Below are 21,386 nucleotides of genomic sequence, written 5' to 3' on the forward strand. Positions count from 1 at the left end.
TACTCGGGTCTCCCGCCGCTCCGGTGGAGGAGACACCTCTTGCCTTCCCGCCCCGCCTCCCTCTGCGCACCCTTCCCCCCTGGCCGGCTGGCGGCGGGCCGCCTGCGACCGCGGAGCATAGAGCGCGAGCGGCTAGAGAGGAAGCGTGGGGGGGGGGGGGGGGCGGACAACCATAGAGTACCAGTCCAGACGCAACCCGGATGGTCCGTCTCTCTCCTCGTCCGTCCACTCACAGTCCCCGAGCGGCTCACCCGGACGGAAACGGAAGTGGGGGAAATGGCAAGAAGAAGAGACCGTTCGCATGCGCAGTTTGAAGTGTCTAGTACTGCCCGGCCTAGTCGGGGGGTAGGAGGATGTTACACGTGGAGTTCTCTGTGCGGAGCTCGCTGGCGATGTAACGCTCTCCGGTGACGCTGGGACAGACCTTAGAGGTTGAAGATGTCGGTCCCAGTGGCGGGGCTCCCCGCGCGGCTAGCGCTCTCAGCCTCGGCCGGCGCTGGTCGCTTTTGCGTGTTGGGGTCGGGAGTGGAGAGGTGGAGGGGCGTCCGCGCCGGGCACCGCCGGGGCTTGTCTGACCTCCATCTGCAGCTGGTGCCTAGTCAGGGTTTCAGAGACTCGCCCTCGTGGTTGCCCAAGTACCGCTCAGAGCCCAAGAGTTACGTAACCAGTCCGAAACTGGCCACGACCTTGGTGCAGATCCTGAAGAAAGAAGGGAAAAACCCTGACCAGCTCTTCCTGGAGTGCAATCCAGGTGAGTCCGCCGGGGACTGCCTTTCCTTGGACGTTCATCGCTCGTGCCAACTTCCCTCGACCGCCCGTGGGGGGCCGTTTAAGACATGGCCCCAAGAAGCAGCTTGGATGGTCGGTCTCAATCATGACCTGCAGCAGTTTGCACGTCATACAGCATTTGATAAAACATGCTCCTAGATTTTACTTTCTCCTCAAAATACTTGCAAGCTCCCCCCCCAAAAAAACTTTATCTTTTACATACGCCTCCTAGAGACCATAGCAGGATACCTAGAACGTAAGATTTATAGACTTTCTGAAAAATACTTTTTTTGGTAAAGATTTTATTTTATTTTTTAATTAAGCTCTGTATCCAACGCGGGGCTCGAACTTACGACCCGGAGATCAAGAGTCGCATGCTCCACCGACTGAGCCATCCAGGCGCCCCTGAAAAAATGCTTTTTTAAAGGAGCACTGTCTGTCATGAGTCAGTTCTGTTTAGGTTTGACAGTATCTTTTCCTGGTTCAAGTATCTGGGTAGTCCATGAATAAGTGGAATGCTAAAGGCAACTTTGTTTTTCCTGAGACATAGTAAAACATTATGATCAAGAGGTCAGGCTTTGGTTTTGACAGAATGGATTCAAAGCCAAGCAGCACCACTTACCAGTTGTGATGTTGGAGTCAAATGATTTTATCTAATCCCCAGTTTTCCTACGTGTAAATGAGGACTGTAATATCTACCTTGGAGATGTTGTGAGGATCAAAATTAGATAATACATGTGAAACATCTACTCTAGTCGATATTGAGAGACCTTGTTTTGCAAATAAACTTTTCCTTCTGTTAACACTAGGTCCTGGAATCCTGACTCAAGCACTACTTGAAAGCAAGGCCAAAGTGATTGCCCTTGAAAGTAACAGAACTTTTCTTCCACATTTGGAGGTATACTTTTAGTTTCTGAAACTAATTTATTGTTCAGAGAGCTATCTTTGAGTCTTTAGGGAAGTGAAAATGAAGCACACAATTTATTTTTATAGAATCACTTTGGGGGGCCTTGCTTGCTGTAAATATATTGTTATCTCCCATGACTAGAACATAGTAGTATCATAGGTATCAATGCTTGTTGAATGACTGAAAGACTGGAGTTTTGAGACTTGTTCTCTGATTCTAGCTCTGCTACAGACTAGTTGGGTGACTTTGAACAGTATGTAACTGGCATCTCGAGGCTTGTTTCCTTGTCTCTAGTAGGGTATCCTGTGCCTCTGCTTTCTGTGAACTTAGAATCTAGGTTAACAGGACTATGTTAACTCTGGATTTAGGGTTTCAGAGGCAAGATAGGCTTGGTATAGTCAGATATAATTGCAGATAGTGAAAGCATTATCCAAATGGGTTTTTCAGTGAATTCTACTTGTATGGCAGACAGGTTTACGTAACAGTGAAGTGGAAATTCTTTGTCTCACCGCCAGCCTCTTTCCTTCTCTTTCCCCTCCCTTCTGAGTCTTTAGATTCAGTTTAGGAAATTTATACTTCTCTGAGCCAAATTCCTGAAACCATGTATAATGGTATTATTTAAAAGTGCAGGACAACAACAAAAAATTACGAAAATGCCACCAAATATAGTTGTTTATTTTTTAAATAAAACTATGCATGTTAGGTGGTGGTTATCCTACAACTGACAGCTTTGAAAAGAATTCAAGGTTTGTTTTGTTTTGTTTTTTAAGATTTTATTTATTCATTTGAGAGAGAGAGAGCACAAGCAGAGGGAGCGGCAGAGGGAGAGAGCGAAGCAGAGCCGAGCAGGGACCTGGATGCACGACTCGATCCCAGGACCCTGAGATCATGGCCTGAGCCTAAGGCAGGTGCTTAACCGCCTGAGCCACCCAGGCACCCCAAGAATTGAAGGTTTTTTTTTTTTTTTTTTTTTTTAAAGATTTTTATTTGACAGAGAGAGATACAGCGAGAGAGGGAACACAAGCAGGGGGAGTGGGGAGGGAGAAGCAGGCCTCCTGCAGAGCAGGGAGCCCGATGCGGGGCTTGATCCCAGGACCCTGAGATCATGACCTGAGCCGAAGGCAGACGCTTAACGACTGAGCCACCCAGGCGCCCCAAGAATTGAAGGTTTTAGCCAGGTTATTTAATTGATGCTGAATCTGCTGGAATCCCAAAAAACATGAAGAGAGAAGAACACAAAATTGTTGAAAGATCATGGAGTGTGATTTAGTCACCACAGCCATCTGTAATTTCAGTTTCACCTTAGGAATTGGAAACAAGATAGCTTTTATTTTGATCTTTTAAAAAAAGGATTACTTTTTTTTTTTGAGAGGGAGGAGGAGAGAGAGAGCATCTTCACCAGGCTCCACGGCCAGCTTGTAGCCTGACCCAGGGCTCGATCTCAGGACTCTGAGATCATGACCTGAGCTGAAATCAAGAGTTGGACACTCAACTGACTAAGCCACCCAAGTGCCCCAAGGCCTACTTTTGAAGGTTAATCTGCATGTTCACAAAACAATTGAAAACATTAAAATGTCTATTTAGTTTCTTATCCAATAACACAGTAGTTGCTTTCTTGTAAGATCAAGATACATGTTAATTTGAAATCCATGATTCCATGAAAAATGGAGTGTTAGGGGCTAGAAAGTTCATGACACACAGAACTTTCCTGTAAGAAATATAGGAATATTCATCATAAATGTTTCTGAAACTACAGTGTAAACACAAAATCCATCTCTGATCAAATCCAATCTTTGGTTAGAACTAAGTTTGTGTTCCAGTTCTGGCTTTTAGTTTCTTTCTAACTCCCCATCCCCACTCCCCTCAGCACTAACTTGAGCTCAGCCCTCAGTAGGTATTTACTCTTATTAACCATCATGACAGAGGGGAAAGCCATTCATAAGGTTTTATGTGAATTCATCTATTTGCCAGAATTAAAAGAGAAGTAACCATTTAAATAGAAGTTTTGTGGGCACCTGGGTGGCTCAGTCAATTAAGTGTCCTACTCTTGGTTTCAGCTCAGGTCATGATCTCAGGGTCATGGGATCAAGCCCTGAGTAGGGCTCCTTGCTCTTCGGGGAGTCGGCTTGAGAGTCTCTCTCCGTTTGCCCCTCCCCCTGCTTGTGTGCATATTTGCATGCACACTTTCTCTTTCTAAAATAAATAAATCTTTAAAAATAAATAAATAAATAAAAGCTTTATGGTGGCCCTAAATCACAGCTTTAAAGTGGTGCTCTCAGCAGACAATGCTTCTAGCCACCCAGAGTTTGCTCCTAAAAACTGAACAGATTTTCAAGGAGGATGCTCGACTCAGAATTTTTGTCTAACGTTAGAACTCCCACCCTCTCAAATAAAATTCCTGAGACTCCACATTAACAGTGTTTCAAGCAGGAACAGTTAGTTTGCCTATCTGGATGTGCTAGAGGTACAGTTTTTAAATTGTGTTCTATAATAATAAATCATGATATATTCCTTTTGAAAATGAGAACTACTGTTGCAGAAAGAGCTATACATGTTCAGTTGAAGAGCCCTCAGCTTTTGTGGCAAGTGGTGTGGTATTATTTCAGCAGAGATAGAACACAGTCTTTTCAAGTCAGGCTGAATGTCAGCCCTAGCTGTCACTACCTTTAAGGCCCTTGGGCAATTAAGTAATTTAATCTGTTTGACTTAGGTTTTTCTCATATATAAAATAGAGACATTAATGCCCACTTGTAAAGGATCTTGTTGCAATTTATTTCTATTTTAAGGATTTTATTTCTTTTAGAGAGAGAGCAAGGGTGGTGGGGGAGGGGCAGAAGGAGAGAGGGAATCACAAACAGACTCCCGGCTGAGCGTGGAGCCCAATGTGGGGCTCGATCTGATGACCCTGAGATCATGACCTGAGCCATAATCAAGAGTTGGATGCTTAATCAACTGTGCCACCCAGGTGCCCCTCTTGTTGCAATTTAAATGCGATGAAATGTGCTTCCTGTTTTTGAATCCTAAACGAAATCGAGTTTTTAAATGTGATTTCACTATTATTGTAGAACTAAATTATGCTGGAGTTCTGGCTATTATATCATTATTACCATTATTGCATGGTACGTGACAGATGCAAAAACAAAAACGTACTTTCAAGATACTAGTGGAACCAAATCTTAATGTATACATTCCTCTTACATTCCTATCAAACCAAAATTCAATAGCTTTTCTTAGTTACAAAGATTAAAATATAACTCTTGAGTAACTTCTGAGGTTATTTTATTGCTATACATACAGAACACTTTGTAAGAATTTCAAGATAATCTGTTTTTAAGATAAGCATCAAATGAGTGTTCTTTTTCTCTGTCTGTCATAAAACCACACTCTGGTTTTCTTCTTTACATTTTTGGCTTATTCTCAGCTTTTTGTGAGACTCTGGAGTTACTCCATCCTCAGGCCTAGTCTTCTGTGCTTCTCCCTAGGGGGTCTCATCTGCACCCCTGGCTTTAATAACCTTCAACAAGCAAAATTCTCACCAATTTATATCTTTAGCCTGGACCACTCTGACCTCCCTATTCAGGTCTACAACTTCCTACCTGGCATCTCCATGTGGTTCACCTAATAGACATCTCAAACTTAACAGGAGCAAAAGTATATGATTTCTACCGTAGTGTTCCTTCCCTAGTCTTTCTCAAGGGTCCCCACGAAAATGATCATTAGAATTTACTAGATTTAGAAAGAAAACATAGGTTGAAATAAAAAACTTATGAAAAATTAGGGTTTTTATTTTGTAACTTTATTTTTTTTTTTAAAGATTTTATTTATTTATTTGACAGAGAGAGACATAGCGAGAGAGGAAACACAAGCAGGGGGAGCAGCAGAGGGAGAAGCAGACTTCCCGCGGAGCAGGGAGCCCGATGTGGGGCTCAATCCCAGGACCCTGGGATCACGACCTGAGCCGAAGGCAGACGCTTAACGACTGAGCCACCCAGGCACCCCTATTTTGTAACTTTAAATTGCAAATTCTTGAAACCTTGATATATACCAACAGAATTTTCTGTGCATGAGAATCTCAAAATGCATATCAAGTCCCTTGACCTCTTCTGTTTGATTTTTTTTTTTTTTTTGTAACTTCTAACGAAGTTTATGGCGTCTGTAGCTACGCCTTGCTCTCACTGCTAAGATGTCCAGTGCTACGACAGAACCAGCACATCAGGGCGGTGAATGGACGGAGGTGTATCAGACCTCCTCTGGCAGACAAGGAGCTTTCCTTCTGTAGTTGCTTCTGTCTTTAGAAAATGTAAATGAAAAATCAAGGGGAAAATAGAAAGTGACCTACACGATGAGTGTAGCCAAGTTCATTTGGCAAAGGACTAATTAGACTCTTCTAGTAAAAACAGGGCTGTCTGCCTTTCCCTTTAATATTTTTATCATTTTTCTCTATGAAGCATCTGGCCACGACCAGCAGATAGTTGCCACTCTCTGCCTGGGCCCAGGTGTGGTCTCCAGGCGGCCGTCACTAAAGCAGATAGTGTGAGGACACTTTTTGAACAGCTGAAACCATTGAGTTAAAGTAGAGAAAGTGAAAGGATAAGTGAGAATTTGTTGAAGGTTTATTGGTTTGGGGACTTTTTCTTAGTAATACTGTACTTTTATTGCTTTTCAGGCATTAATTTCTCTTAACTGTTAAATTTTAGGGTAAATTTTTTGAAGTAGATCTTTGGGTACAAAGTCTCCCTAACACTGACAGTTTTAAACATGTTATCTCTGTCTCTCTTCAGTCCCTGCGCAAAAAAGTGAATGGAAAACTAGAAGTGGTCTACTGTGACTTCTTTAAAATGGATCCTAGAAATTTTGGAATAGTAAAACCTCCCATTATGATTTCAGAAACGCTTTTTCGGCATTTGGGAATAGAAGCGGTTCCTTGGTCAGAAGGTAATTTTTGTCATTCACTGCAGCAAATAGCTTCTGATTTGCCAGCTTTCTCTAGCAGGACACCTTGTCTGCTGAAGAGATCCGCATCCTGTCTAGATGAGAGTTTGTGGGCGGTCGCTCTCAGGACTGTGGCTTTCTCCTCACATAGACAGAATCCAAGCAGCTCCACGGAGGCCAAGCGCCCTATCAAGGAAAGATGCCAAGGCTTCGTTTTAATTGACTTAATACAGTTTGTTAACTTAGTTTGACTCAATAAAATATGATCTTAGGAAAAAGTTTTAACAACTTACTCGAATATTTTTGCTTGTATTCCTAACAGATACCCCATTAAGAGTAGTTGGAATCTTCCCAGCAAAAAATGAGAAAAAGATACTTTGGAAGCTTTTATATGACCTATATTCTTCTACTTCTGTATATAGTTATGGACGAGTAGAACTAAATATGTTTATTACTGAAAGGGAATACGAGGTAGGTTATTAACAAGTACCTGATTAGTGTTTGTTTTGCAAGAGTTTTGTGATCTTTCTCTGCATGGTCTTAATCTGTATGACTTTAATTTGAGCTCATGACATTGAGAGTATTAAGATGGTTTTTAAATTTCTGTAGAGCAGTCTTTAGATTCAATTTTTTTTTAAGGTTTTTTTTTTTTTTTGTGGTTAAATATCCATGTGACATATTTACCATTTTAACTGTTTCTAAGTGTACAGTTCAGTGGCATTAAGTATATTCACATTGTGGTACAACTGTTAACCACCATCTATCTCTTCTCAGCACATTTTTATCATTCCATACGAAATAAGCATTACTTCCCATCTTCCCCTTCCCCTGAGCCTCTGGTAAATATTGTTCTACTTTCTGTCTCAGTGAATTTGACTATTCTAGGTACTTCATCACAGGTGGAATCATAGAATATTGCACTTTGTGTCTGACTGACTTCACTTAGCATAATGCCTTTATGGTTCATCCAAGTCGTAGCATGTGTCAGAATTTCATTTTCTTTTTAAGGCTGAAAAACATACCATTGCATGCATATGTATATGTATATATTTACACACAAACATATACACATAGATTCATACCCCCACAACCTTTTCTTTATCCATTCATCTGTCAACAGACATTTGAGTTGCTTCCACTTTTCGTTACTGTGAATGATGTAGCTGTGAGCTTTGGTGTGCAAATATCTTTTCCAGTCCGGCTTTTAGTACTTTTGGCTATATACCGAGAAGTGGAATTGCTGGATCATATGGCAATACTATTTTTTTTTTAAGATTTTATTTATTTGAGAAAGAGAGGGAGAGAGAGAGAGCACAAGGAGGGGGCAAAGGGGAGAGAGAATGTTTTTTAAATTTAAAAAAAAATTATTTATTTATTTGAGAGAGAGGGAGCACAGAGCAAGAGGGAGAAGCAGACCCCTGCTGAGAGGGAGCCCAACTTGGGGCTCAGTCACAGGACCCTGAAATCATGACCTGAGCCGAAGGCAGATGCTTAACCCATTAGGCCACCCAGGCACCCCAATACTGTTTTTAATTTTTTTCTATTTTGTAATTTTTAAGGACCCACCCTACTGCTTTCCGTAGTGTCTGTACCATTTTATATTCCCACCAGCAATGCACAAGAGTTCCAATTTCTCCATGTTCTCTCCAATGCTTGTTTTCTGGTTTTTTATAATAGCTGTTGTAATGCTGTGAGGTAGTAGCTCATTGTGGTTTTGATTTGATTAGTGATGTTGAACATCTTTTCATGTGCTTATAGGCCGTTTGTGTATCATCTTTGGAGGAATGTCTATGAAAGTCGTTTGCCCTTTTCTTTGGGTTGTTTGTTTTTCTGTTGAGTTTAAGGAGTTATTTATATATTCTCAATATTAATCCCTGCTCAGGTATGTGATTTATGAATATTTTCTCCCCATCGATGGGTTGCCATTTTACACTGTTGTGTCCGTTGATTCCCAAAGTTTTTAATTTTGATGAAGCCCAGTTTGTCTATTTTTTCTTTTTGTTGCCTGTGCCTTTAGTGTCGTAGCTAAGAAATCACTGTCAAATCCAGTGTCATGAAGCTTTTGTCTTAAGTTTTCTTCTAAGAGATTTATCGTTTCACCTCTTATGTTCTGGTCTTTGATCCATTTTGAATTACTTTTTTTAATATGGTGTCGGGTAAGGGTCCAGCTTCATTCTTCTGCATGTGGGTATCTAGTTTCCCCAGCATCTTTTGTTGAAAAGACTGTCTTTTCCCCATGGAATGGCCTTGGTACCCTTGTCAAAACATCATTTAGTCATACACATGAGGGTCAGTTTCTAGGCTCTCTCTTTTATTATTAGGCTATTCAGTGTCTCTTGAGATTCCATATGAATTTTAGGATGGGTTTTTCTAGTTCTGTGACAAAAGCATCGTTGGGATTTTGGTCTGGATTGTGTTGACTCTGTAGATCACTTTGAATAATATTGACATCTTAACATTGGTCAGTCTTCCAATCTGTGAACACTGGTTGTTTTTTCCATTTGTTTTTTATTTCTTTCATCAGTGTTTTGTAGTTTTCAGTGTACAATTCTTTCCCCTCCTTGGTTAAATTGATTCCTAAGTATTTTACTCTTTTGGATGCTATTTTAAATGGAGTTGTTTTCTTAATTTTGCTTTTCAGATTATTCATTGTTAGTATATAGAAATGTGATTGACTTTTGTGTGTTGATTTTTATATCCTGCAACTTTGCTGAATTCATGTATTAGTTCTAATAGAAATATTTGGGGTTTTTAGACTCTACGCTCTGAAATTGAATGGCCTTCTGAAGTTCTTTATAGTGTCTTGAGAGCAATGTTTCTTTTCTGCTCAGAATGCTTCACATTATTAATCTTCTAATCCATTGTCACACGAGATGCTTACTTGTATGTAAGAGTTATGGGTTAGCATAGTGGAGCAAGAAATAAAAGGGTGGTTTACTCACCAAGACTCAGTACAGACATAGTGACTATCCATGGAAAGCGTAGGGACTCAGAACCTTGAGGCTGTACATACATTATATCATGAAAGTTTGAAAGAAGAGAAACGGGAAATGCTTCATCAGGTTTTATCTTGCTACTGGGGAAACGTTCTAGTGCTTCTTTCACCATGGACCTTTTCACGTGTAGTTTCCGCCGTGTAGTGCTCTCATTCACTGAGGAAACCGCTCATCCTTCAAGTGTCAGCCTGAACAATTCTTGACTCAAAATTTATTAGTCCACCTGATACATACTTCTAACACACACTTGTCCTTCTCCAAAGTAATTATACATTTTTGTTTCATTTTTTTCTTTAATGAGATTTTGCCCTGATAGGGTTTTGGCTAAAGGAAATCAATCTCACATACATTATGTTTTAAGTGTACATGACGATATATTTCAATATGAAAGTTTAAAAAGATTTCTCTTCTTTGAAATGATTACGGATAAGATTTTGCGATTCTAATTTTTTTTTAATTTCTAAATACTATTAAGATATTACTTTTAAGATTCAGAATTTTATTTCAATTGCTTATAGTTATGTAAACATATAACTTTTATTTTCCTTTTACTAGAAACTGGTGGCAAGTCCCCAAAATCCACACTTGTATCAAGCATTAAGTGTGCTCTGGCAAGTAGCTTGTAAGATTAAGCTTCTGCATGTGGTGAGTAAAATCGTTCTAAATTGCAACAGAGAACTTCATTTTTATTTTTTTATTATTTATTTTTAAAAATTTTTTTAAGTTCAGTTAATTAAGTTATAGTGTATTATTAGTTTCAGTGGTAGAGTTCAGTGATTCATCAGTTGTATAAAACACCCAATGCTCATTACATCACGTGTCCTTCTTCATGCCCATCACCAGTTACCCTATCTCCCCAGCCCCTGAACTTCATTGTTTTTAAAGAGGCTACATTTTTGTGACCAGTAAATGGAGAAAAATGAAAATTTAATTTATTATTTTTCCCAGCTATTGAAGATAATAGAGCAAGGTAACTTTGTGCTTATGTTTTTGTTACAGATATTTATATTTTTCTCTGATTATAAAAATAATGTATACTCATTGTAAAAATGTGAGACATAAGAAAGAAAAAAGAAAAGAGGGGCACCTGGGTGGCTCATTCGGTTAAGCGGCTGTCTTCGGCTCAGGTCATGATCCTAGGGTCCTGGGATTGAGTCCCACATCAGGCTCCCTGCTCGGTGGGGAGCCTGCTTCTCCCTCTCCCTCTGCCTGCCTCTCTGCCTACTTGTGCTCTTTCTCTCTCTGTCAAATAAATAAATAAAGTCTTTAAAAGAAAGAGAAAAGAATTTTAAAAACTCCCATCACTACAGTTCCACCACCCAGAGGTCACTATTGACATTTGTGACCTATTTGTAGCCTTTTATTTTTCCTGTATTTCTTTTTCTTTAAATAGTAGAGATTATATTTTTTTGTATCTTATTTTTTTCACTTAATAGCTAATAGTGATGTTTTTTTCTCTCATCACTAGACATTTTTCTTGTTTTTAATGGTCAGTTAAAACCTCACTATAGAGCATTCCCCTTTTTAGTTTATTTCCTTAGGCAAGATCAGAGTCGTCTACTAGAAATATAATGTGAGCCACACATGTAGTTTTACATGTAACGCTACATTTAGTAGCAACACTTATAAAAAAGTAAAAAACAGGTAAAACTAATGTTAATATATTTTATTTAACCTCGATTCAAAAATATTATCATTTCAGTATGTAATCAGTATTTTACAATTAGTTATTACATAATTTGGATTATTTTTTTACGTACAGGGCCTTTGAAGTCCAGTGTGTATTTTATACTTAACAACACATCTCCGTTCAGACTAGATACATTTCAGGTGTCAGTAGCCACATATGACTAGTGGCCACTGTATTCATAGCAAAGGGCCAGAGTGAAGGAAAAACTGATAAAACACTATTTCTTTCATATAGTAATTTGGCCTTTCTCTTTTTTGTTGGATGTATGTTTACTATGTGATGGACCCTTGTTCTTCTAAGGATATGTTGGTTTCGTTTTTAAATTCGCGGTGTGTATCTCCATGTAGTCCCTTCAGTGTTGTCGTCCAGGAGCACATTAAGCCCCTCAGTGTGCATATTTAGTTGTGAGAATGTTACCCATTTGATTTTAGCTTTTGTTCCAGTTCTGTGTTTTTTCCTCCAATGCATGAGGTTCTTAGACTGGCTCTCTGTTCCTTGTCTTTAGTATCTGTCATGCTTTTATTGTTTTTCTATATTCCCAGAAATCTTTTCACACTAGTGTTCACAGCACTGACCCTGCACTGTATGCTGTAACATTGGTATTGCGGTTCTCGGTGTCCCTAAATCCTTTCTTACCTCAGTGATCTCTGATTCTGTTGGCTTTTTATCTGGGCCTCCTCTCCTCATGGCTGTCAGCTAGTTTCTTCATAAAGGCCTCCCGGGGACTTTAGCTTTCTGGAGAGTCTTCTCTTTTTTTGTTCTGCAGTATTTATTTTCAAAGGCCTTGTGTTGACTTTTGCCATTCATTAATGTCAGTGTTGATCTGATGGGCCCTAACCTGACTGTGACTTAATATGGAAATCTTAGCTGTTAAACCAGCTTAAGGACCTATTTGCATAATTATATTAAGGATGATACTCTATCTAAATAAGTAAGAGAATTAGCAATGTCAGGATAGACCTTTGATTCTCCTCTTTATCTAAAAAAAAAAAAAAGAAGAGGGAAGTTTATGATTTAACTATCCCATGTTTTTCTTAAGTCCAATTAGAATGGTGACTTGGATTTAATTCATTCTGTTATTTAAAGGCAGTAATAATTTGGGGCACTTTGACTAAAGAGAACTAAAAGAAATGTTTCTGGTTTTGTTTACCTTCCCTCAAGGAGCCTTGGTCCTCATTTGGCGTATACGGCCAAAGTGGGAGACAGGAAAAGCTGAAGAATAAGGTAAGAATGAATGCCTTTCTCTTTTTCTTTCTAAATGGAACATCCTATTTTCTTTAAGATTATCTGGTATTCTGTATTTATTTAAATGTTTAATTTTAGAATATTTGGAAATGTTCTTTAAACATATCTTATTGCTTTTAATAAATTCAAATTATTTTGGAAGAAAGTTGTAATTTTCAGCTGATTATACAGTGGTATAGCGTAGTAATAGGCTTAAACAGAATTTGACTTCCATCTCTATCTCTTGCAATGAAGAAACATCCCAAATTTGGAAAATACAATCATCTTAGTGTTCATCTAATTTGATAAACTAAAGACACAATTTTAAAAGTCAGAAATCTGTCATATTACTATTTATAATGATTGAGTTCATCAACACGTATGTCTTGTTTCTTACCCAGAGGGTGGGGTTTTTGTTTGTTTTTTCCCCTTTTTATAGAACCAAAGTGATGATGTTATAAAGTGATCTTCCATTTACTTTATATTAGGGGGACTTGTAGCAAAATTGGAATAAAGTAGCTGAATTTTTAAAAACAGTCCAAAGTTTGACTTCAGGATGAAATGCTAATGATGTGGATCAGTTCAGCCTGAAGGTCCCATTTGCCTACTTACTTCGGGTTTTTTCTCACTCTTGTCACTAAAAGAAAAAAAGAAAATGATCAATTTAGAAATGGCCTGACTTTTCAATCATCATTGTGATCATTGAGATTTTAGCTCTATTTCACTCTTCATAAGCATATTTTTGTAGCCTCACAGAATAGAATCAGATTATTTTATTTTGAGACCATTGGGAACTTATCCAAATGTCCCCAAAGTGAACAGTCTTGTATATAAGACACTATCATTTTTTCACTGACAACAGCAAAAGCTAAAAAATGTTTCTTTGGGGCGCCTGGGTGGCTCAGATGGTTAAGCGTCTACCTTCGGCTCAGGTCATGATCTCAGGGTCCTGGGATCGAGTCCCATATCGGGCTCCCTGCTCTTTGGGAGCCTGCTTCTCCCTCTGCCTCTCTCTCTCTCTCTCTCTCTGTCTCTCATGAATAAATAAATAAAATCTTTAAAAAAAAAAAATGTTTCTTTGGCCAACTTAAATATATAAACTTTAGTGATGAAAAGGAGATAACCAGATGTCATGTTTCATGAGAGAATTGTATTCAAATATTCCACCTGTATCTCTTATATCAGCATGTCTGTAATTGCTACAGAGGCACATTGAGACATTTGACAGTTTTTTAGAGCACATTATTCTGATTTCCATCCAAATTGTTTGGTATTTTCCACTTTCTGGAAGCCATATTTTTATCACTGGAACTTTTTTCCTAAGCTACAAATAGCCATCCATTTACCAGCAGGACAGTTTTTTCTTCCCTATTTATCAAGTAAGTCTGTTTCTGTAACTACAAAACTATCTACCAGGTTCCTTTTTTTTTTTTTTTTAATTTATTTTTAAGTAACCAGGGTCGCCCATCCTGGGGCTTGAACTTAAAACCTGGAAGAATTGCATGCTCTACCAACTGAGCCAGCCAGGTACCCCCTACCAGCTTCCTTTTTAAAGTCACTTTCAGAAGTCTTATTAACAACAATATATAACACTTTGAGTTATGAGGTTATCTCCCTCTGTAATTAATAATTACTAAATATTTTTTGAATTTCATTGCCTCCTTTTTTTTTTTTTTTTGACTAATTTCTTCAACTGCAGGCATCCAAAACTAGAAACTAGAATTGATTGAAGGTTTCTTTTTCAGGCAATAGGTCTTCCACAAAGAGTATGTATACTCAAAAATGTATATTTTTGTGTATGTACATATATATGTATGTGTGTATGTATAGTTAAATAAGGGATCACTACCTAATATATGAGATTTCCAAAGGACTAAACATAAGGCCTCTGTGCTTCCCGAGGGATAATTTCAGAGGAAAAAAACATCTTAACCTTACATTAAGGCATGTACTTTTTAAAAAAAATCTGAATATTGTATACTAGAGCAGGTTGGCCAACTTTTTCGGTAAAGGGCCAAGCAGCAAATGTTTTATGCTTTGCAGACCACATAATAGTCTCTGTCCTAGTCTTTGTTTTTGCTTCTTTTTTTTATTTTTTAAACGGTCCTTTACAAAGGTAGAAAGCATTTTTAGATCCAGACTATACAAAAACAAGCAGGCTGTGGACCATAGTTTGTAACCCCATATTTTTTTAAATATCCAAAGGAAAATTATAAGTCAATAATGCTTTTTTATCCTTAGGATCTGGTGTTGTGTCTCAAATATAGAAGAAACTCAGTACATGTTAGTGTCCTGTTTGGGATTTGATTTTACCCTGCTTCAAAGTTAATAAGCTGTTACTCTTTCATGGATACTGCCCTAAGATAGACTCCTGGATCAGACAAAGGACTTTATCTGCCCCCACGTCCCATAGGATAATGTGATGTTCCTTAGTTGACAGTGTACGTGCTGGGGCTTGCACTGCAGCTTAGAAACACAGAGCTGGGGGAGTCCACTTCTTTTATAGCAAACATGAAGCAAGCTCCTCTTTGTCCTGGAGGGAGCCATTATCTCATCCCTCAAGGTGGCTTGCTGCAGACAACCTGAGGAACTGCCCAGGTAAAGAGTGGTTAGGGCCTTGCATTCTTCGCCCACCCAGCAAGAACGTACAGGACCACTTGGCATCTGTGGTGTTTGCCCCTTCCAAGAGCTAGCTTGAATGAGTAAGCAAACTCTGTCTTGCTCTAGCAGTATTTTATGACTAACACAATTTATTCTTTTTCTCTCTCCAGAAACCATTAGAACAAATAAATAAACAAGTAGGACAAAACATGTGTTTAATTCAACTGACTCCTCTTCCGAATTTATTTACAGAAAATTTAACATCTGTTAACTATGATGTATTTTTTCACATGTTAAAGCAGTGTTTTATGAAGCGTAATTTCAAGCTAATGGACCATTTACAGTAAGTAAGAAGAATAAAAGCAAGTATAAAAGTAGCAATTTCATGTGAGAATTATGCTTTTCATGTTAGCGGTCCATTTTCTGGATCTTGTATATCTTGATTAACAGAGTGAGGTACCATGTTTTCACTCATCTCTTTCTTCACAACACTTCCTTCCCCAGTGCACATTTTGAGAAAAATAAAATTCAATTTTCCACATAGTCTCCTGAGCTTAATTTTTTTTTTCCTTTGAAAAAAACAACTAGGGATGCCTACCAGTAGTTCCTCTTTGTCAGAGTATATGTCCAGGATTGACTTACGTGGAGAACTAGCTGCTTGCCAGTGACCGGGATGGGAGCAGCATCAGTGGTGGCAAACCCACCACCTACCTTTTCTCACTGCTTATCCCTCATGGTTTTATTTCCTAGCCCAAGGAGGCATGGATTATTCTACCACCCTAGTCCTCCTGTCCTGGACCAAATTTTAAGTTTTTACCTAAAGCTTTATAAAAATTATAGCTGTTACTGCCTCCTTGGTATCTACATAACTTTTCCATGAGGATGATGGGTACAGCTCTGTAAGTTATGCATGACCCCTTGGAATCAGCAGCCCATGGTCATTCAAAGTCCTGTCAGAGAATGGGTGAAACTCTGAATGAGCTGTTGATTGAACTATACTTGTGTAAAAATAAATGATAAGCATGGCAGTAGACCAGTAGAAGTAATCTATTTTTCATCTTTTCACCTTGTGGTAGTGACTGTTTTGAATGCATCTGACTCTTAATCTCAGCTCAGGTCTTGATCTCAGGGTTGTGAGTTCAAGCTCTGTGTGGAGCCTATCTAAAAAAAAAAAAAGATGGGGTGCTTGGGTGGCTCAGTCGTTAAGCGTCTGCCTTTGGCTCGGGTCATGATCCCAGGGTCCTGGGATCGAGCCCCACATCGGGCTTCCTGCTCCGTGGGAAGCCTGCTTCTCCCTCTCCCACTCCCCCTGCTTGTGTTCCCTCTCTCGCTGTGTCTCTGTGAAATAAATAAATAAATCTTTAAAAAATAATAATAATATGGGAAATTAAGCAATAAATACGGTAAACTGTGGTGAAAAAATGTTTAAAATTCCCCTGGCGATCTCTGAATTGAAAGCATGTTTATACCTGTGACCAGGATTATGTTCAAAATCAAAAAGTATTGGAAATAGTTTCCACCAGCACATTACATTTGTTTAGTTGTTATTGTCAGAAGCTCACTGATGGTTTCTTGCTAGGCTAATATATTAGGCAGTTTTCTGCTTTATAATTTATTCACCAGTAATTGTTACATAAAAAGATGAAAACTGTTCCCTCTTTGAAATCTGCTGGATGCCAGTTTCTACTGTTTGTACTTATTGAACCATTACATGGACCTAAATGGAGTTAAGAATGTTTTTGCAAAGAGAGTTAACAGATGAAAGAGGTAGGCATAATTTTTTTGAAGGGCAATGTTAAACTAGAATTTTGTGTAAGAATTGATGAGTGCATGTTAAAGCCCAGATTTGCTCTTTTTATGATAGGTAAGCCATGAAACTTCAGAAATGATAGTAAAAGCTATACATTATATGCAGACTCTAAAACCAAATAAGATTAATTATATATCCATAAGTTAAACATTTTAAATTGGGCATAGAAGCCATTTCTACTAATATTTACTGCGGTTATAAAAGGAATTAAGCAGATTCACTTTGTGTTTCTTTTGTAGGTTATTGAGTCCGGTTAATGCAACAGCTATATTGAAGCAAATAGAGAAAAATGGAGACATGAAAATAACAGATCTGCACCCTCAAGACTTTAAACAGCTTTTTGAAACTATAGAGTGTTCCAAAGAATCTTGTAGGTGGCTCTTTGATGATTGCATGGAAGAGATGATCATGTAGGGAACTTGACTGGCCCACATTAGCTGGAGCCATTGATTTATTTGGAAATTATGACACAAATGAAAGAGAACTAAGTCTGAAAAGCTTCCAGCCTTTCAATGGAAGATAACTGTTCTTGTTTTGCAGATTGGGCACCTTCTTCTGAAGGTGATCCTTTAGTAAACTGGATAAAACCATGGCTGCTATTTTATTCACAAAAGGTAAAATGAAAACGTCAGTTAATTGTGGATTTGATCAGATTGCATTTGTTTTGTTTTAAATTCCTATCTTCTGTAGACATACTGGTAGTTGTAGGGTATTGCCAGATGAAATTTAGTTTTAAAAATCCCTTTGGCCCAGGGTGCCTGGCTGGCTCAGCCAGTAAAGTGTGTGACTTGATCTCAGGGTTGTGAGTTTAAGCCCCACGTTGGGGGTAGAGCTTACTTAAAAAAAAATCCCTTTGGCCAAATATCTTATATTGTATTAACTTAAATATTCCATTTTCACTGTTGATTTTTGCTTCCTCCTGGAGGGCAAAAGAGTTTGTACATTATTAAGCTTAGAAAGTAAATTAAAATGATTTAAGTGGTTTGTTTTAGTTTTCAGATTGTTGAATTATATTATCAAGTACTGTACAATGAAATTATTTCAATTTTAATATGGTTTAAACTTTTTTCAAAATTAAAATATTTTAAGTAACAAGATTTTGTGATTTGTTGGTCTCTATCTAATGAAATATTAAATTGAACCTAAGTTATTCACTTTAAATTGTTATGTACAGTCAATGTGCATTCAGTGAGTAATTCAGTCTGTGTTATTCAAAAGTTGCTTGAATTTTTGTTCTATCAAGAAAGTTCATCTGAAGTTAGACCTTTACATGAATCTAAATGGAATTAAGAATGTTTTCTTAGAGGGCGCCTGGGTGGCTCGGTCGGTTAAGTGTCTGCCTTCAGCTCAGGTCATGATCCCAGGGTGCTGGGATCGAGCCCCGCATTGGGCTCCTGTGTGGCCGGGAGCCTGCTTCTCCCTCTGCCTCTGCCTGCCTGCCTGCCTACTTGTGATCTCTTTCTCTCCCTCTGTCAAATAAATAAATAAAATGTTTAAAAAAAAAAAAATGTTTTCTTAGATCATTGTAGAAGCAACTGCATTTTAACTGAGACATAACAAATCTCCTCAGTTAGATTTGTTTGCTGTTATAATACTTCGTAATACCTAAGGCATATTATTAGTAAGTTTTTGCAAGGCATGTTGTTAACATTTAGCCAAACCAATTCTTCCCGACTTCCCTAATATTGTCATTGGTCTACAGTTCAATCAGGCTGGAAAGCAAATCTTTCTTCTCTTGTAATTCCTGTCCTGCCATTATATAATCTGCCAAATCTTTATGCCATTCAGTCTTCTCACTGTTCCTTCCACTCCCATGCCTCCAGCCTGAATTTCTCCTGAAGCTTCTTAACTAAACATTAAGTTACCAGAGATGGAGTGATTCCCATGGCAAGGCCTAGTACCAGGTAATTTGGGGTGAAACACTTCCAGAGATATTTTGCCAAAAGGCCTTATGGCTGGCTGAGGATGATGGATGGTCATCTGGTTTGTTTGAATTCCCCAAACCTGATGAGTTTAGCAGAATGTTCAGAGGGAATCGTGGGAGCATGGCCTGGTATCTCTGAAGAAAAGTTTTTACTGCAAGAGTGAACTAGCTATCCATACAGTTAAGCTCATGACCTGAGCCAAAGGCAGACACTTAATCCACTGAGCCACCCAGGTGCCCTGAAGGAAGGGTTTTTTTTTTTTTAAGTTCCATGCCCTATAACTATATTATTTGCACCAATCTGAGTCTTCAAAGAGGAATTCTAGTTACCCGATGGGACACGTAATAGACTTTAAAAAGTAATCCAGTAAGTCTTGGTTAAATGTTCATTTGGTTTACTACTAAAACTTCTGGGTAGTTTTATATTAAAAATTTATAGGTGCTACTTAATTTCCTTCTTGGTAATAAAACAGTGTGTTAAATTTTCAATTACGGTTTATGGGAAATTGAGGCACAACTTTCTATGATCTTTTTGGTTTTTATCTGCTTATTAGAAGCAAGGATATGAAAGTAATGGAACCAGTAGGGCAGGAAAGCATTGCTTTTTGTGTATTTTAAAGTCCAATTTAGATTCCTGGTAAAAGCTGATTATAAATTTAGTAAGAATTTTCATTGGAAATACTAAATCTCCAAGACTTGCAGAAAGATGGTTTCAGGATCCTACCCATGATTTCCTTATTATTTATGGTATAAAAACCTGTACTCCATATATACCATGAACCTCTCTTAACATCTTCCACTTCTCTATAGAATACACTTTACTGTTTTTATACAAGAGGAACCACCAAAAGAATTTATTGAGTTGCAGGATAGGATAGAGGGCCTAGGGATTCTGAGCCTCTATTTCTTTTTTTTTTTTTTTTTAAGATTTTCTTTATCTGACAGAGAAAGACAGCGAGAGAGGGAACACAAGCAGGGGGAGTGGGAGAGAGAGAAGCAGGCTTCCCGCAGAGCAGGGAGCCCGATGTGGGGCTCTATCCCAGGACCCTGGGACCATGAGCTGAGCCGAAGGTAGACGCCCAACGACTGAGCCACCCCGGGGCCCCAGAGCTTCTGTTTCTAAAATAACGTCTAAACCACAGCCATTCTCTCCCAGGCAACTTTTTTTTTTTTTAAGATTTTATTTATTTGACAGAGAAAGACGTGAGAGAGGGAACACAAGCAGGGGGAGCAGGAGAGGGAGAAGCAGGCTCCCCTCTGAACAGGGAGCCCGATCCCAGGACCCTGGAATCATGACCTGAGCCAGGGCAGATGCTTATCAACTGAGCCACCCAGTCACCCCTCTCCCAGGCAACTTTAAAGAACATTAAGAATGGGGCACCTGGGTGGCTCAGTCGGTTAAGCGTCTGCCTTCCGCTCAGGTCATGGTCCCAGGGTCCTGGGATCGAGCCCCGCATCAGGCTCCCTGCTCTGCAGGAAGCCTGCTTCTCCCTCTCCCACTCCCCCTGCTTGTGTTCCCTCTCTCATTGTCTCTCTCTCTCAAATAAATAAATAAATTCTTTAAAAACTAAAAAAAATAAAGAACATTAAGAGTCAGCCATCTTTCCAGTTTCTGAGTGGTCTTTGTATAGGAAATCTGGAACCTGATGCTTATGATTTATCATTTAAGAGTTCTGGAAAGCAACAACCCAGTTTACAATAGTTAAATGAATCTCTTTTATTAAGTAAAAAAACTTAACCCTTCTGGTACTGAATATGTGATTCTCATTATAGGATGTTATACTGTATTACTTTGGAATTGCTTATTTCATTGGTAGGGACAGATCCAAATTTTATGGGGCTCAGGTTTATACAACTTTAGGGAGCACGCCCCTTTTTAAAATTGTGGTTATATATATACCACAAAACATTTTAGCCGTTTGAAGTGTATAATTCAGTGGCATTAAGTACATTCACGTTGTGCAAAAATCACCATTACATATTTCCAGAACTTTTTCATTATCCCAGATAGAAACTCCATACTCACTGATCACTAATTCCCCATTGCCCTCCCCCAGCTCCTGATGACTGTTCTTCTACATTTTGTCTCTATGGATCTGTCCATTCCAGGTACCTTCTATAGGTGGAGCCATACGGTATTTGTCGTTTTGAGTCTGGAGTATTTCACTTAGCACTTTTTCAAAGTTAACCCACATTGTAATGTATTAGAATTTCATTCCTTTTTAAGGCTGAATAATATCCCATTGTGTGTATACCACATTTTGTTTATTCATCTGTTGATTGATACTTGGATTATTTCTACATTTGGCTACTGTGCATAATGCTGCTGTGAACATGGGCATGCAAGTATCTCTTGTAGTCCCTGCTTTCAATTCTTTTGGGTATTGGGGGACCTCTTTTAAAAAGATACAAAACAATATGACTCTAAGTACAAAAGTGAGTATTTGGAATGAGAAAAGAAATCACAGCAAAGTACAATATTTTATTTTTTTTATTTTTATTTTTTTAAATTTATTTGAGACAGAGAGAACGAG

At 38.6% G+C, this 21,386-nt stretch overlaps 1 protein-coding gene across 2 annotated transcripts; it reads left to right on the forward strand.

Annotated features, from left to right (window-relative positions):
- Positions 1 to 275: 275 nt before the first annotated feature.
- Positions 276 to 18,025, forward strand: TFB2M (transcription factor B2, mitochondrial). Of its 2 annotated transcripts, XM_006751626.3 has the most exons (8): positions 279 to 751; positions 1,578 to 1,666; positions 6,457 to 6,610; positions 6,930 to 7,078; positions 10,159 to 10,248; positions 12,455 to 12,517; positions 15,289 to 15,461; positions 17,168 to 18,025. In XM_006751626.3, the coding sequence occupies exons 1-8, from the start codon at positions 439 to 441 to the stop codon at positions 17,340 to 17,342; spliced, it is 1,206 nt and encodes a 401-aa protein (XP_006751689.1). In that variant the 5' UTR covers positions 279 to 438; the 3' UTR covers positions 17,343 to 18,025. The 2 variants fall into 2 exon arrangements, with proteins under 2 accessions (XP_030878775.1, XP_006751689.1); XM_031022915.2 differs by lacking the exon at positions 10,159 to 10,248 and having other exon boundaries at positions 276 to 751.
- The last annotated feature ends 3,361 nt before the right edge of the window (positions 18,026 to 21,386 follow it).

Source organism: Leptonychotes weddellii, chromosome 6 (assembly GCF_054177405.1).
Source record: "Leptonychotes weddellii isolate Sample4059 chromosome 6, ASM5417740v2, whole genome shotgun sequence".
Taxonomy (NCBI): domain Eukaryota; kingdom Metazoa; phylum Chordata; class Mammalia; order Carnivora; family Phocidae; genus Leptonychotes; species Leptonychotes weddellii.

Bases quoted from the DNA above. Each gene is read 5' to 3' on its own strand.
- TFB2M (XM_006751626.3), top strand. From the start codon at position 439: ATGTCGGTCCCAGTGGCGGGGCTCCCCGCGCGGCTAGCGCTCTCAGCC. The intron at 752-1,577 runs GTGAGTCCGCCG...TGTTAACACTAG, and splicing joins CTTCCTGGAGTGCAATCCAG to GTCCTGGAATCCTGACTCAA. The intron at 10,249-12,454 runs GTGAGTAAAATC...CCTTCCCTCAAG, and splicing joins AGATTAAGCTTCTGCATGTG to GAGCCTTGGTCCTCATTTGG.